This window comes from Microcebus murinus, chromosome 1 (genome assembly GCF_040939455.1).
Source record: "Microcebus murinus isolate Inina chromosome 1, M.murinus_Inina_mat1.0, whole genome shotgun sequence".
In the NCBI taxonomy this organism is placed as follows: domain Eukaryota; kingdom Metazoa; phylum Chordata; class Mammalia; order Primates; family Cheirogaleidae; genus Microcebus; species Microcebus murinus.
In genome coordinates this window covers 43,101,103-43,118,142 of record NC_134104.1, presented here as the reverse complement: position 1 = coordinate 43,118,142, position 17,040 = coordinate 43,101,103, and the positions used below count along the sequence as shown (strand labels likewise).

Sequence of the window (17,040 nt, the reverse complement as noted above, 5' to 3'; positions counted from 1 at the left end):
AACAGCCTACTGAGGTCTGTGTGCCTCCAGGGGTGGATCGGCGTCCTAGAGGGCAACCCTCCTCCCAGGAGGAGGCCGTGCGCCCAACCCAGGTGGCGTTCCTGTGCAGGGAACCTCCCCGCCGGCATCACAGTCCGGGGAGGCCTGGTGGCTTGTGGTCTGGCCTGCTGGCAGAGGCCCAGGAGTAGCTGCAGAGTTGGGGAGGGTGGAAAGAAGCGAGGCCTGCTGCAGACTGTGGGTCTCAGACAGCCCCACCCCCACACCCAGACTTTCTGGCTGAGCGGGACCATTCCAGCCCCGCCCTGACAGCAGAGAACAGAACTTTGACCCCTGCTAACGGCCTGAGGGCAGGCTTATCCAACCCAGCTCCGCCCAGAACGAGAGCTGATAACAGGACTCAAAATCAACACCATAGCCTGTTCCTCCAAGCAAACGCCACCTACTGACAGGGACGGCATCTTGCACAGCCTTTCCACGGCACCCACTGACTCAATATACAGGGAGTGGTCCAATTTCACCCACAGGCACCACCTAACGCCTCAGAAACTAAACAAGGTGTGTGAATACCCAAACAATAACCTAAGGAAAGAAACAACAACTGATCGACATGGGAAGAAATCAGCGAAAGAACTCAGGAAATATGAAGAACCAAACGGAAAACACACCCCCAAGGAGGAGCACCAGCCCCCTAGAAACGGACACCGACCAAAATCAGGCAACCAATATGACAGAAAAGGAATTTCGTATGTGGATCATAAGAACACTCACCCAGCTGCAACAACAACTCAATAACCAACACCAAGAAAACACAAAAAACCTCCAAGAAATGGAACAAAGGTTCAACAAAGAGATTGACACAGTGAAGAAAACTTTAACCGAAGTCCTGGAGATGAAGAATCAACTCAGAGAACTACAAAATACTGTGGAAAGTCTCAAGAACAGGGTAGATCAAGCAGAAGAAAGAATCTCAGAGCTTGAAGATAACACCTTCCAATTAAATAAATCAGTCACAGAAATAGAGCAGAGAAACAAGAGAAAAGAGCAAAGTCTACAAGAGCTGTGGGATTATGTGAAAAAACCTAACGTGAGGGTCATAGGTTTAGCCGAAGGGGAGGAAGACAACACTCAAGGGCTGGACAAGCTTTTTGAAGATATAATAGAGGAAAATTTCCCAGGCCTTGCTCAAAATCTCGATATACAAGTTCAAGAAGCCCAGAGGACCCCTGGGAGATTCAATGCAAACAGGAAGACGTCACGTCATGCAGTCATCAGACTGACCAAAGTATCAACTAAAGAGGCCCTTCTAAGAGCTGTAAGACAAAAGAAGCAAGTGACATACAAGGGAAAGCCAATTCGAATAACATCAGACTTCTCTAATGAGACTTTACAAGCAAGGAGAGACTGGGGCCCCATTCTCACTCTTTTGAAACAAAACAATGCCCAGCCTAGAATATTATTCCCTGCAAAACTAAGCTTCATATATGAAGGAGAAATAAAAACATTCGCAGACAAGCAAAGGCTCAGAGAATTCACCAAGACAAGACCAGCCCTACAAGAAGTACTTAAAACAGCGTTATGCACGGAACATCATAATAATAATCCACGGATATAAAAACAACCAAAACCCAAAGATATTAAAGGCCAGATATTACAATGGCTCAAGACAGAAATCATAGCAACAATATCCAACCCAACAGAATGATCAGTAATCTACCTTACCTATCAGTTCTCTCAATAAATGTGAATGGCTTAAACTCTCCACTCAAGAGACATAGGCTGGCTGAATGGATAAGAAAATACAGGCCAAGTATATGCTGTCTTCAGGAAACACATTTAACCTGCAAGGATGCACATAGACTAAAAATAAAAGGGTGGAGATCAATATTCCAAGCAAATAGAAGCCAAAAGAAGGCTGGTGTGGCAGTTCTAATTTCAGATGATTTAGTTTTTAAACCAACAAAAGTAGTAAAAGACAAAGAGGGTCATTATATAATGGTGAAGGGCACAGTCCAACAAGAAGAGATAACAATTTTAAATATATATGCACCCAACTTAGGTGCACCCAGATTCATAAAGCAAACCTTACTGGAGCTAAGCAATTGGATTAATAGCAACTCCATAATCGCCGGGGATTTCAACACCCCACTGACGGCACGAGACAGATCCTCCAAACAGAAAATTAATAAAGAAATAATGGACTTAAACAAAACTCTAGAACAACTGGGTCTGACAGACATCTACAGAACATTCTACCCAAAATCCACTGAATATACTTTCTTCTCATCAGCTCACGGGACATTCTCTAAGATTGACCATATCCTAGGACACAAAGAAAATCTCAAGAAATTTAAAAAAATAGAAATCATACCATGTACCTTCTCAGATCACAGTGGAATAAAACTAGAAATCAACCCTAACAGAAACTCACATTACTACACAAAAACGTGGAAATTAAACAACCTCCTACTAAATGATTACTTCGTAAATGAAGAAATCAAGACGGAAATAAAAAACTTCTATGAAGAAAACGACAATGGAGAGACAAGTTATCAACTCCTCTGGGACACAGCTAAAGCAGTTCTGAGAGGAAAGTTTATCTCCATAAATGCCTATAACCAAAAGGCAAGAAGATCACAAATAGACAATCTAATGAAACGACTCAAAGAGCTGGAAAAAGAAGAACAGACCAACCCCAAACCCAGCAGAAGAAGTGAAATCAACAAGATCAAATCAGAACTAAACGAAATTGAAAACAGGAAAGCTATTCAGGAGATTAATAAAACAAAAAGTTGGTTCTTTGAAAAAATAAACAAGATTGACACGCCATTGGCTAAGCTAACGAAAAGCAGAAAAGAGAAATCTCTAATAAGCTCCATCAGGAATAAAAAAGGAGATATCACAACTGATCCCAAAGAGATACAAGATACAATTTATGAATACTACAAAAATCTTTATGCACACAAACTGGAAAATGTGGAGGAAATGGACAAATTTCTAGAAACACACAGCCTCCCTAGGCTCAACCAGGAAGAAATAGATTCCCTGAACAGACCAATCTCAACAGCTGAAATAGAAACAGCAATTAAAAATCTCCCTAAAAAGAAAAGTCCCGGTCCAGATGGCTTCACACCTGAATTTTACCATACTTACAAAGAAGAACTAGTACCTATCTTGCAGAAACTATTCCACAACATCGAGAAGAACGGAAACCTCCCCGACACCTTTTATGAAGCGAATATTACTCTGATACCAAAACCAGGAAAGGATGCAACAAAAAAAGAAAACTACAGACCAATATCCCTAATGAATATAGATGCAAAAATTTTCAACAAAATCTTAGCTAACCGAATCCAGACACTTATCAAAAAAATAATCCACCACGACCAAGTGGGCTTCATCCCAGGGATGCAGGGATGGTTCAACATACGTAAATCTATAAATGCAATTCACCACATAAACAGAAGCAAAAACAAAGACCACATGATCCTTTCAATAGATGCAGAAAAAGCTTTTGACAAAATTCAACACCCTTTCATGATACGAACACTTAAGAAAATAGGCATAGAAGGGACATACCTAAAAATGATACAAGCCATATATGACAGACCCATAGCCAACATCATACTGAATGGGGAAAGATTGAAATCATTCCCACTTAGAACTGGAACCAGACAAGGCTGCCCACTATCTCCACTTCTGTTCAACATAGTGCTGGAAGTCTTGGCTACAGCAATCAGACAAGAAAATGGAATCAAAGGTATCCAAATAGGGGCAGAAGAGATCAAACTTTCACTGTTTGCTGATGATATGATATTGTATCTAGAAAACCCCAAGGATTCAACCAAGAAACTCCTGGAACTGATCAATGAATTTAGTAAAGTCTCAGGATACAAAATTAATACACAGAAATCAGAGGCATTCATATATGCCAACAACAATCTAATTGAGAACCAAATCAAAGACTCAATTCCCTTCACAATAGCAACAAAGAAATTAAAGTACCTAGGAATATATTTAACCAAAGAGGTAAAAGACCTCTACAGGGAGAACTATGAAACACTGAGGAAGGAAATAGCAGAGGATGTAAACAGATGGAAATCCATACCATGCTCGTGGATCGGCAGACTCAATATCATCAAAATGTCTATACTACCCAAACTGATCTACAGATTCAATGCAATACCTATTAAAATCCCATCAGCATTCTTCACAGATATAGAAAAAATAATTTTCCGCTTCGTATGGAACCAAAGAAGACCCCGAATATCAAGAGCAATTCTAGGCAACAAAAACAAAATGGGAGGCATTAATATGCCAGATATCAAACTATACTACAAAGCTGTAGTAATTAAAACAATATGGTATTGGCACAAAAACAGGAATATTGACCAGTGGAACAGATGTGAGAATCCTGATATAAAACCATCCTCATATAGCCATCTCATCTTTGACAAAGCAGACAAAAACATACGCTGGGGAAAAGAATCCCTCTTCAATAAATGGTGCTGGGAAAACTGGATAGCCACCTGTAGAAGGCTAAAACAGGACCCACACCTTTCACCTCTCACAAAAACCAACTCACGCTGGATAACAGACTTAAACCTAAGATATGAAACTATTAGAACTCTAGAGGAAAAAGTTGGAAACACTCTCCTAGACATCGGCCTGGGCAAAGAGTTTATGAAGAAGTCCCCAAAGGCAATCACAGCAGCAACAAAAATAAATAAATGGGACATGATCAAACTACAAAGCTTCTGCACAGCCAAAGAAATAGTCATGAAAGTAAACAGACAGCCTACAGAATGGGAGAAAATTTTTGCATCCTATGCATCCGATAAGGGACTGATAACTAGAATATACTTAGAACTCACGAAAATTAGGAAGAAAAAATCAAATAACCCCATTAAAAAGTGGGCAAAGGACTTGAACAGAAATTTTTCTAAAGAAGACAGAAGAATGGCCAACAAACATATGAAGAAATGCTCAACATCTCTAATCATCAGGGAAATGCAAATCAAAACCACAATGAGATATCACTTAACCCCAGTGAGAATGGCCTTTATCAAAAAATCTCCAAACAATAAATGCTGGCGTGGTTGCGGAGAGAGAGGAACACTCCTACACTGCTGGTGGGACTGCAAACTGGTTCAACCTCTGTGGAAAGCAATATGGAGATACCTTAAAGCGATACAAGTGAATCTACCATTTGATCCAGCAATCCCATTGCTGGGCATCTACCCAAATGATCCAGTGACACTCTACAAAAAAGACACCTGCACTCGAATGTTTATAGCAGCACAATTCATAATTGCAAGGCTGTGGAAACAGCCCAAGTGCCCATCAATCAAAGAATGGATTAATAAAATGTGGTATATATACACCATGGAGTACTATTCAGCTCTAAGAAACAATGGTGATATAGCACACCTTATATTTTCCTGGTTAGAGCTGGAACCCATACTACTAAGTGAAGTATCCCAAGAATGGAAAAACAAGCACCAGATATATTCTCCAGCAAACTGGTATTAACTGAGTAGCACCTAAGTAGACACATAGGTGCTACAGTAATAGGGTATTGGGCAGGTGGGAGGGGGGCGGGTATATACATACATAGTGAGTGAGATATGCACCATCTGGGGGATGGTCATGATGGAGACTCAGACTTTTGGGGGGAGGGGGGGAATGGGCATTTATTGAAACCTTAAAATCTGTACCCCCATAATATGCCAAAATAAAAAAAAAAAAAATAAAAGAAAAAAAAAAAAAAAAAAAAAAAAACTGTTAAAAAAAAAAAAAAAAAAAAAAAAAGAATCACTGTTCCTTTATAACAAAGAGTCTTATTTTTGGCCAAGAAACAAAATAAATACATAATAAATCTGAGTCCATGACCTATACCACAATATCAGGATCATCTGTCCATAGGAATCTTTAGACTCTGTAACAGATTAAAGTGTTTATAAACTGAATGTTATTTGAAGGTTTAAATTATACCTTCAGTTTTACATATGCTCCCATGCTAACTTTTTTATTCCAAATGATATCTTGAACTTGCCTTCCTTAAAAGTTTTAAATTATTTTCTAACCTTTTGTGTATTTCTGCTCAAGTAAGCCAAGAAAACAAAGGATAATATAATGCTCTTTGGAACCCACTTTAAACAATAAAGTGGGCCGAATGAATGCAAACTTGACATTATCTGTTTAGCCCCTTTTGTACTCATTATAGACTGTATCCTAAACAGGTTTTTTACAATTACCCTCTAACCTGGCACTAACAGCACTGCAAATATTTTAAAGGGGTTGTTTTGAGCTGTATAACTAGAACTACAATCATACATCTCATCCTCCTTGTGCTTTGGTTGGCTGGGTGTGTTCTGATTGTTATTCTAACAGTGACCCTGTGTTCTCAAGCCTTTCTCACTCCTGAAATAGCAATAATCTTGGTCTCCTGCCCAGTTGCTAGTTTTTTAATAGTTGCTGTTCTGCAGGGTTGCCTACTGAAGCCTGCAGCTGAACAAACTTTAGAGAAGGAGAGTTCTCCAGGGAGAACTGTGCTGATGGGTATTCAGTAAGGTCTGTATTGGGGCTTGAAATCATGTAAATAGCAAGGAATAAAGAAAGTGGGAATTACCATTCCAGATAAAGAATTTTCTTCTGAGTGTAGTTTACATTTTGAAAGATTTATTTAGGATTTTACTTTGCACATTTAATCTAGTTTTCGTTTCCTGTCACAATTAGCTTTTGGTTTAAGGAGATACACATACTCTCACGCACACACACCTCATCCAGAGTAATTGGCAACAGTCTCAATTGTATAAAATATATATCCTTAAAGAAGATTTGTTTCCCCCTGAAGATCTCTTACTGCAAGAGTAAACCACTATATCTTATATTATGTAGACTTATTATATCAATATTTTGTTAAAGACAAAATAAAACAAATTGTTTTACATGCTATAGAAAAATAGCCAAGAATTGTTATCTTTGGAAGAACTATAGCCAATAGAAATTGTTTTGTCGTGATTAATTTTGATATATAAAATTGTGGATCTAAAGCAAAGTTACTGATTTTTAGAATGCCTGACAATATGAAGAAATGAAATGGTGTACTTTGATTTTTCTGAACTGCAGTGATTGTATTTAAAATATATATATATTTTCCACTGTTGATTTCCCTTGGAACATTGAATTTGTGCCAACTTACCGTAATTCATTATATATTCCTTCAAAGTCTGCCACCTAGTCTTATATATTTGCTTTTCTACAGTTATCTATATGTATCAAAATCTGGTATTATCATATTCACCAGATCCTTCTCCAGCTTCAACCTTATTTATCATTCCTGGCTCATTTATTACATCTAAACCATATGTTTTCTTAATAAAAACATTTTTTGACTGGTAACAACGCATGCAATATTTTCCCTGACTCCATATCAGATAGGAATTCACATGAAATATGGAAAGGAAAATATTGACAATCACTGTTAATGGACTGCGAAGACATTTTAATATTGGCTCAGGACTGTGTATCCTTTGTTATAGAAATGGTATAGCTAGATATGTCACTGGTTTAGAAAACTAGACTGTGAATTAACTTCCTAACATGGCTAGTCAGAGTATGGTAGTGAGGATATGGATCTCTTTCCAAAGGCCAAATAAATGAAATATTAAATATTATTATTAACTATATACTCAGGAATTGCTAATATGGTTTTCAAATCCTCACGTATTTATATTTCTCCTGTTGTTTGATTCAGAATAGCAAAGAGGGAGTCTTACTCTATCTTTGCCATTTCCTTTGAAACTAATACAAGTCATACAATGAAGAGAAGCTTGGGCAAAAATTTCAAGAGGTGTATAGGAGGTATATAGAGGTATATAGCATTGTATTTAAAGCACAGGCAGGCAAATTGAGATTGTGTTTCAGAGGGACGCTCCCTTGACAACTAAAGAGATTCCAAGATTAACCACAAAGGAAGTATTAGGGAAATCTTCAACAATGATTTTTTTTTCCAGAACTTATCTATTTCTAAATCTCAGAGGCTGCCTATTACCTATGTTCTCTCTTTTATAGACTTCCATTGTAATTGACAAAGCTTGTTAGTTTAAGGCATGCATTTGAGTTTGGTCTAGAATCTAATCTACATATAAGAATTATTTTGCTAGTGAAAAATATTATGGAATCTCCCACAACTAACAAAAAACTTACACAAAAATGTAAGCTAATATTTTGTTGGTCTGATCACACTCAATCCCAAGATCTTATTTTCAAAGTAATTTGTAGGTCATAAATATGCCTTTATAAGTAAGTCTAGTTTTTAAGACACATTGTAATGGTTGGATCTGTAAATGTAAGATATCATATGATGTCACATATTGCTGAGAAGTGACAGAGAAAATTAAATCCAGGAAATTTCCATATATTACTTCATCACTATTAATGCATAATTTTATTTTTTCAATGCTTTTATTATTCTACTTTCATTTGTATATGATAAACAGATGAAACTACCAAAAATATAAAGGATATGGGTAGAGATGTCATAAGGTGAGCCACCAGTGTAAGACTGCATAATCAATACTCCATGGCATATAAAAATGTTCTGAACTACTTTCAAATACTGTGCAACCACAGAATTAAGTCAGAGGTGGAGCAAAGAGAGCAAGCTTATAATTTCAGATTATATGCCTGATAATTCACTTAAAGGAAGGACACTCATTGTTTTCAAGGAGGTATAATTTGATTTAAATAGTGAGGAAAACAGTGGGGTAGGACTTTGCTTTAAAAAATATAATTTTAGAGTTAGGTAATTCTTCCCCCCACCCCAAGACAGAGTCTCATTCTGTTGTCTGAGCTAGAGTGCCGTGGCACCAGCCTGGCTCACAGTAACTTCAAACTCCTGGGCTCAAGCGATCCTTCTGCCTCAGCCTCCCGAGTAGCTGGGACTATAGGCATGTGCCACCATGCCCGGCTAATTTTTTTCTGTATATTTTTAGGTGTCCAGCTAATTTCTTTTTATTTTTTTATTTTATTTTTTTTAGTAGGGACGGGGTCTCGAACTCCTGAGCTCAAACAATCCATTTGCCTGGCCTCCCAGAGTGCTAGGATAGAGTTATGTCACTCTAATATCTCCTCTCCTTTCACTTCCTCTTCTCTCCCCTACTCTCCTCTTTTCTCCTTCCCTCTCTTCTCCTCTACTCTTTTCTCTGATGATTTCATATTTCATCAGGTGACTGCAAAAGGTATTTCATTAAATATATTATTATACTTGCCATTGAACTTTCAGCTAATACTTCCTGGTGTTTTTACCTATCTGAAACTAAGAATAATAACCTTTTACTATTTACTATAGCCTTTCTAGAAATGAAAACCTAAAAACAGTTGATAATAGTTGCATAAATACTGATTTCAGGTTTGTTTGTTTTCTGGATCATAAGATTCAATGATTCTCTTATTATTGCAGTTAGTATAAAAGTAAGTACTACAGAAATATTGCTCTTTGATAACATAGCTTGTTATAAAGCATATAAACTATTTTATACAATACATAGTCATGCATCTCATTTAAATTTTATTATTATATGTACCTGGAAACAAAATCATTAATAGTACTCTCATTAGAACAAGTTTTGTAATTCCTTGAATGACATAGAAAATGTCTTACAAGACTCTCAGAGTACTATGACATATAATCAATTGGCAGAAAGCAAAATTAATTTCAGCCCAGTGATCATAAACCTTCAACCAACTATTTAAAGTGTCATGGTATGGGCCATGAAAGGAACTGCTTCTTGTCCTCAAATTGATGCCCTAAACCAGGAGAGTATCAGTTCAGCTATTAGATGATAAAGACATACTTAAAAATTTTTTTTAATGAAACAATAAAAACCTCTCATGATTACTGCTTCATTCCTCTTTGCACAAAATTATAAAGGAAATTCTTGGGAAATAAGCTATAGTTGAATGGTAGAGGATTAAAATTATCTTTGAAATCATAGCAGTCATTACTGAAAACTATCACACAAAGTATACAGGGATGACTTATCAAAATGATATAAGCCAGGAAAAGTGAGTTGAGTTAATTTCAGTTTGAGGGAACAGGACGAATTTAGATCTATAAATTTTTTATGAAGCAATTTTGTTATACCTGATTTGTATGTAAGTCATGAAAACCGAACTGATTTTTCTCTCCTATGAAAGCTGGAGGCAAATTTGGCTTAAAGCCTAGAAGAATAGAATGCTAGAATGTTCTTTTAGATCCCTCTCTGGAAAGTTGTTTCTGTTATTTGTGTTATAGAAAGATCATCTTGCTTCCATCATTCTCAGTGGCTAAATGACATGTTTTTTTTTTTTCTTTTTCAGTGATGTTGAATTATTCGAATCACTACTAAACTTCATGAACTTCATAATGTAATTTCTGCCAGACATATCTAAATTCACCAAGATTTGTCATTAAGAGTTAAGGATTAAGCCATTAAACTACAAATAATTTGTTTATCTTCTCAATTCCAGTCACTGAGATATCACATATATAAAAGCTACATTTTTATATTTTGGTTAACTCTGAGAGCTCAGTTTATGTGGATTTTTCCCAGTCCTTTGGAACAACAACAACAACAAATTCCTATGCAATTGACAGCATTTCTATCTCTAAGGAGAAAAAAGATTGGCATAAGACCCATTAAAATTAAAATTGCTAATCCTTTAAATCACCTAAATAAAAGAATGGCTTCTACTCTATCAGTGGCAGTGTTTGCCATAGTGTTCAACCACATCAGTAAATTATCCAGTGATGAAACTAAGTGACATCAACACATATTTATTGTTTGTTACTTTTTATATGTTTTAATTAGGTAGGCAAAGGTAATTGAATGGAAAAATAGTATATAAGAAGAATAGTATACAAGAATATAGTATATAAGAAATAGTATATAAGAAAATAGTATATAAGTATACTTATAGTATACTTATATAATAGTATATAAGTATAAAATAGTATATAAGAATAGTATACAAGAAAAATAGTATATAATGATTTTAGGATTTATTGGTATAAAGCAAGAAATATACCTGTTGGGAACTTGTATTTATTAGATTTTCTAGTCTATTCAAATGTTCCCATTACATCGTGGACTGGGCCAGCCTTCCTGAATACATTAATGTCATTACCATGATTTGTAGCATTATTAACTATGATAAAACCAGAAGAATTATGATTAAAAACTCTAAGAATCAATATTATAATTCAATTTTGGTAAAATACATATAAAATATAAAGTGGGCTTGCATCCTTAAGGTACAATGGAACAAGGCAGTAGGATATTTTACTAAATGACAGGGAAGAAACAATTTGTGATTACAATCATGCCATGGATAATCCACAAGGTGTTTTAGTGCACTTTGAAATTGCATTTTAAAATGCTCAACATTCTATGTATTTTTTGTCTCTTTAATAAAATATGGCTTTGGTCAGATTGATATTTTTAGGGAGAACTACACATCAGTTTCCTTTCTCAAAAATTTCTTTCAAATTTGCTACTTTGTGTTTTTTTTTCTTCATTTATCTTTAGTGAAATGATACTTTAATTAAATCTCTATAAACTCACCCAAATATGGAATTACTCTTTTTGCCAAGAACACTTAGTTTTTAATTCTCTTTTCTGGCCAATTCCAAGTGGTAGGATGGCTTAAATTCATCTTTATTTCATTCTTGAGTTACAAATTTGAGATCTGAAGCTGTAGTTCTTAAGTAAAAATTTTCTCAGAAGAGGCAGCACTATGTTAATTGGGTGCTCAGAGTCTGGATCCTTATTCCACTTCCTTTATGCTATTTTCTTGCATTAGATTTCATAAATGTGGTTCCTGGATTTAAAATATCATTTTCATTCCTTTTTAAAGAATATACCTCAGAAATATTCATTTTTGTATTGTGGGTCTATCGGTTTTGAGCATAGTCCTACTGGTGTATATGGTGGCAGAAAACTTCACCTGAAATACCTACCAGCAGGAATCCTGGGGGGCAGAGATCCTCCCCCTGGCACTGGATGCGGGGGAGCCTGGATGCTATTTAAAAACCCCGCCCTCAGGAAGCTGGGACAAAACGCCTCCACCCCAATGGCCGGGAAGGATCCTTTTAAGAGATAAAAATTGGCATTAATCAAAGTCTTTTTTATGGAAAAGTTGTTGATCAGTTACTTGGAATAAAACCTAAAATTAACAAAGACATCAAACCTTACAAGAAAACTATAAAATTAAAGGAATGGGATACATTTACTCATAAATTTATAAAATCAACCTCTTTTCTTAAAAAGAAAGGTATTTTTAACTAGTTACAATTAAAGAGGGTTTAGAAACATCAGGATCCTATTATAAAATGAACTTTTTAAACCTATATTTAGAACATAAAATCTTGCCATGAAATGACCAAGTGAATATAAACGCCAGTTGTTGATGTTTATTTAGAGAATTCATGCTCTCATGAGTTATAGGCATGTAGGAAATAGCCACAATAAGTAAGATCTGAGATCTATACTGCATCAAAAGGAGCAGTGCTTTACTTTAGGTATATCAATACTAATGCCTAATATAAGGAAAACTTTTATACCATACAGTAATTACATGTTTTTGAAACAGGGATAAGAAAATCAACATATACAATTATTAATTTGTTACACTTTTCTATTATGGACAAGACATGAGAGTTTGCAAAGGTAGAACCATATGCTTTTTCATTTTTAAGAAGGATATTGTGAAGCTACAAAAAAAGTAAACTGCTTGGAAATTTATCCATGAAATTATACAATGAATCGTAGAATAAAAGAAGATCAGAGGTAAAAAACACTCTAGAGATCATCTAGTCAATACCTTTCATTTTACAGACTAACAAACAGATGCTTGATTAGGGAGAATGGGGGTAGACTACCAGGATAAACTCTTTCCACTATAAAATAAAGATAAATAACTAACCAATTTTTATCTGGGAGATTACTGTTCTCTGAATGTGAGTCAGATACCCTGCAGTTTGGAATATTAACGTCATACTCTGGTGTCTTAATGGCTCAAGAGATATTAAACATCGCTCAGAAGAAAATTTAATAGACATGCAACATCAGTGAATAGGCAGCACTGGCAACTGATAGGGCCAAAGGTGAAATCACAGTAGCTCCCTGAAAGCAGGTTACAGTGATGGTTGTAAGAAACCTATTTCAGTCAAACCCTCTGAACGCCCATTAAGTAGAGCAGCTTTGCATGTTAAGTCCTGAGGTCTTCCCTCCCACACTGAGATTTAGCAAGTCCTACATTTGTGAAGAGATATCATTCTGTTTCTTGACACATTTTCCACAAAAAATAAGATAAAATTTGAAGCTTCTTTGCACTTGGGTCAGAATTAAAGGGACCCAGTATACTGTATATGTCTTGCTTCTATGGAAAAAGTTATTAGTAAAGAAAAGCTGGCATCTTTTAGATCTTCCGGAATGTTTTTTATGAAAGAGCAAAGTTACAATGTGTATTTTAATGGGTGAGGCCCATACATTGTGCATTGGATTAAAGAAAGCATAGAAAGAAAATCATATACGGTGGATAAACTAGTTTTGTTGTTGATTTGATGGAGCCTTAGTAAAATTGTCCTGTCAGGCAGAGCTAGAGTCTCTTAAACATTAAGAGATTTGGCAAAAGTGCCAAGTGGTAGGCCCAAAAGTGCTCTGAGGTAACTTTCAAGGAACAGTGAAACTAATTTCTCCTTTGTGATTGCACGAAATGTTTGTCATTGAACACAAAGTTAATATACGCCTGTGTGCAATGTTTCCCACAAGAGGAATTTTTCCACATTGCAACGTTTCATCATTGTCTGTGTAAACATTCATAATGAAGGTGCTTCACTGAATACCAGGTGGAGGTAATTATATCATATATTTATACGGCATGCTTACTTAAAGTTACAAAATAAATGATATTGTTACAATAGGGAAAATAATTACAAGAAATGCAGATTTTATTATATGCTATGAAAAGCTAAAATAATGCAATTTTAGCTGCTTAGGAATTTATTGAAGCCAAGTAACAGGAAACTCAGTTCAAGAATATCAGATCATAAAGAAAAAGAATAACGCAGTCATGAATAGGAAAGAAAAAAGGCTATAAATTAAATTATCTTAAAGGAAATTTGAAGAAAAACAAAAACATGTATAGAGTGACTCTAAATAATGTTAATATGCTACACATTTAGAGATTTTTATCTGAGTTTTTGTTATTTTTACCATTATTCAAAACTGTTAACTTAGAAAAGATGCCATTATTTTAACTTTGAAAGAAACTAAGTACAAATATTATTTTATTGCTATGATTACATTGATTACTGTTTTTATTGTTGTGACAGCCTGTCATATTTAATAGCAGTTTTCATTTTCCTAAACTTCCTGCATCATTCATAATGGCTTTGTTATGTTTCTTTACCATAGGTAAAAAGCTCTTTGATCTATTGTGGCATCTCTTCCTTAGAGAATTTTTCTTAGCTGAGAAAACAAAAAACAAAACCCAGAGAGAATGTGGAACATGAATACATATTCAGTTGAGATATCATATTATGTGATAATAATGCTTTATAATTTTTCTCCTTAAGATCAGCCATGTCAATAGAGATTGTATGAAATATTACAGCTCTAAGTTTTCATAATTCAATCAGAAAAAAATAGAAATTCTTCTTTATTATAATTCCCTTATTTCTTAATTCATAAGAAATTAAGTTTTGAGATTTTACAAGAGATAATTTTATTCTGGTTTGTCCAGTTTTCAAGTTGCTGACTCTCTCTGACTGGTTTATAGTTTTTAAAAGCTAATTATGGAATTTGTTAATAAATTATATTATAGGCCGGGCGCGGTGGCTCACGCCTGTAATCCTAGCACTCTGGGAGGCTGAGGCGGGCGGATTGCTCAAGGTCAGGAGTTCAAAACCAGCCTGAGCGAGACCCCGTCTCTACCATAAAAATAGAAAGAAATTAATTGGCCAACTAATATATATAATATAAAAATCAGCCGGGCATGGTGGCTCGTGCCTGTAGTCCCAGCTACTCGGGAGGCTGAGGCAGGAGGATCGCTTGAGCCCAGGAGTTTGAGGTTGCTGTGAGCTAGGCTGACGCCACGGCACTCACTCTGGCCTAGGCAAGAAAGCGAGACTCTGTCTCAAAAAAAAAAAAAAAATAAATAAATAAATAAATAAATAAATAAATAAATTATATTATAGATGAAGAATATACACAACATATAAAATCTGTAGCAGGAGAAATGTCAGTTTTTTTGTGTTTTTTTTTGAGATAGAGTCTCTGTCACCTGCTGTGTTGCCCAGGCTAGAGTGCAGTGGCATCATCATAGCTCACAGCAACCTCAAACTCCTAGGCTCCAGTGATCCTCCTGCCTCAGCCCCCCAAGCACTTAAGACTACAGTTGTATGCCACCAACCCCAGCTCTTGTTCTTGCTCAGGCTGATCTCAAAGTCCTGACTTCCAGCAATCCTCTGACCTCAGCCCCCCAGAGTGCTAGGATTATAGGCATGAGCCATTGCCCCCAGTTAAGTATTTTATTTTTAGATACATTCAGTAGAGTATTTGTTAATATAAATTAGATTTTATATGTAATGAGAGTACTCCTCTAGCCATTACCAGTTTAAGATTTAAAATGTGTCACTTCCCACACACTTTTCTAAAACTTGAATACTTGAGTTCTAATTTGTGAGTGATCTTGATTCTCTCCCTAGTGCAGTGGTTCTCAGTGTTGGTGGTACCTTTCCACTTAGGGAGAGCCCCAAATTGTGTCTGGGAAAGGCATTTCAGTGTTCAGTGAAGGAGGCCGGAAGGCATTGCAAAGTGATATACTCCCTGCAAAAATGAGAATTCTTTCTCCAAATACTTGTAGCACCCATTGAGAAATACTATATAAGAATAAAGAATTGTCAAAAAAAAAAAGTTGCTAGCTAAATAGGTCACATTATGGCACACAATATGAAAAAAGAGGTTAACGTGGCCATGGCCTGGATTCTGTCATCTGGCTCGATCAATTAGGGGAACATTTTGATTGCTTGGCTTATCTGAAAGTAAACTGGCCTACACAGCAACCAGTTTTCAAATGCTTTATGAAACAAATGCCATTTCTAATTTGATATTTTAGTAATTTCCTGAAATAACTTTACATGGTAAATTAGGTATTATTAAGAATTTGTATGAAAGAGAATAAACTAACAATGACCTTAAACTCTTTGTCCCTCAATTTTCTCACCTGTAAAATGAATATTACAACTGACCTTACCTCATGGAGCTGTTTGTGGGGATTAAATGAAAGCAAATGATAATAAATTGGGCCAGTCTTATTATTTAACAATCTTAATATTTTTTAAAGAAAAAGCTTTTAGGTGGAAGATAAAAATTGAGATAAATGTTGATGAAATTTTCTAATGCAGACCTTCACATACGTACCCCAAACCCAACTAGATAAAATCCCTTCTTTGAAGATTATGAATCAATAATTTAGTTTTGATGCTGAAAAGTTTAATATTAACAATATCCCTATAATATGAACTTTTGAGATATGGCTCCTTCAAATTATTTTTATTAAGTTGCATTTTTGCAAATATCCATAATGTGTAGACAATGGATACTTTGGTTTAATTAAAGACAATTTCAAATTATAAATGAAAATACATGAACATGTACACGTTTGAGGTGGCATAGGAAGATTAAGTTGCTTGTTATTATCTTTGGTCCTCCTCTACAATGAGTTTACTTCATACCAATGTTTTTGAAAATTGGGGACATGGAGTGTACCAGCAGGGTACATGGAAAATAGTCAGTAGAAAGAAAATACTAGAAATTCTATGTCTATTTATGCTTTGCCTTACCCTTCAGTACTTGCTAGGTTTGTGTATCTTTTGTAAATATATATAATACCATACTAATTTATATAAATAAATTATAAATAAAATATACTGATAATAGCCCCTGTAAAAGTTACTCAAACATTTTTATTGTTAAAGGTGTATGAAAAGAGAAT

The 17,040-nt window shown here is 35.5% G+C and overlaps 1 protein-coding gene across 6 annotated transcripts in view; it reads right to left on the bottom strand.

The window, feature by feature from the left end:
• The window catches only part of EPHA6 (EPH receptor A6), an 881,667-nt gene that overhangs the window by 145,545 nt on the left and 719,082 nt on the right, over positions 1–17,040 (bottom strand). For 4 of the 6 annotated variants that reach the window (XM_076001069.1, XM_076001073.1, XM_076001081.1 and 1 more), the window contains one exon: positions 12,002–12,130. The exons of the other annotated variants lie outside the window; for them this stretch is intronic. In XM_076001069.1, the coding sequence (XP_075857184.1) occupies positions 12,002–12,130 (129 nt within the window). The remainder of the gene's footprint in view (positions 1–12,001; positions 12,131–17,040) is intronic. 6 annotated transcript variants of the gene reach the window in all.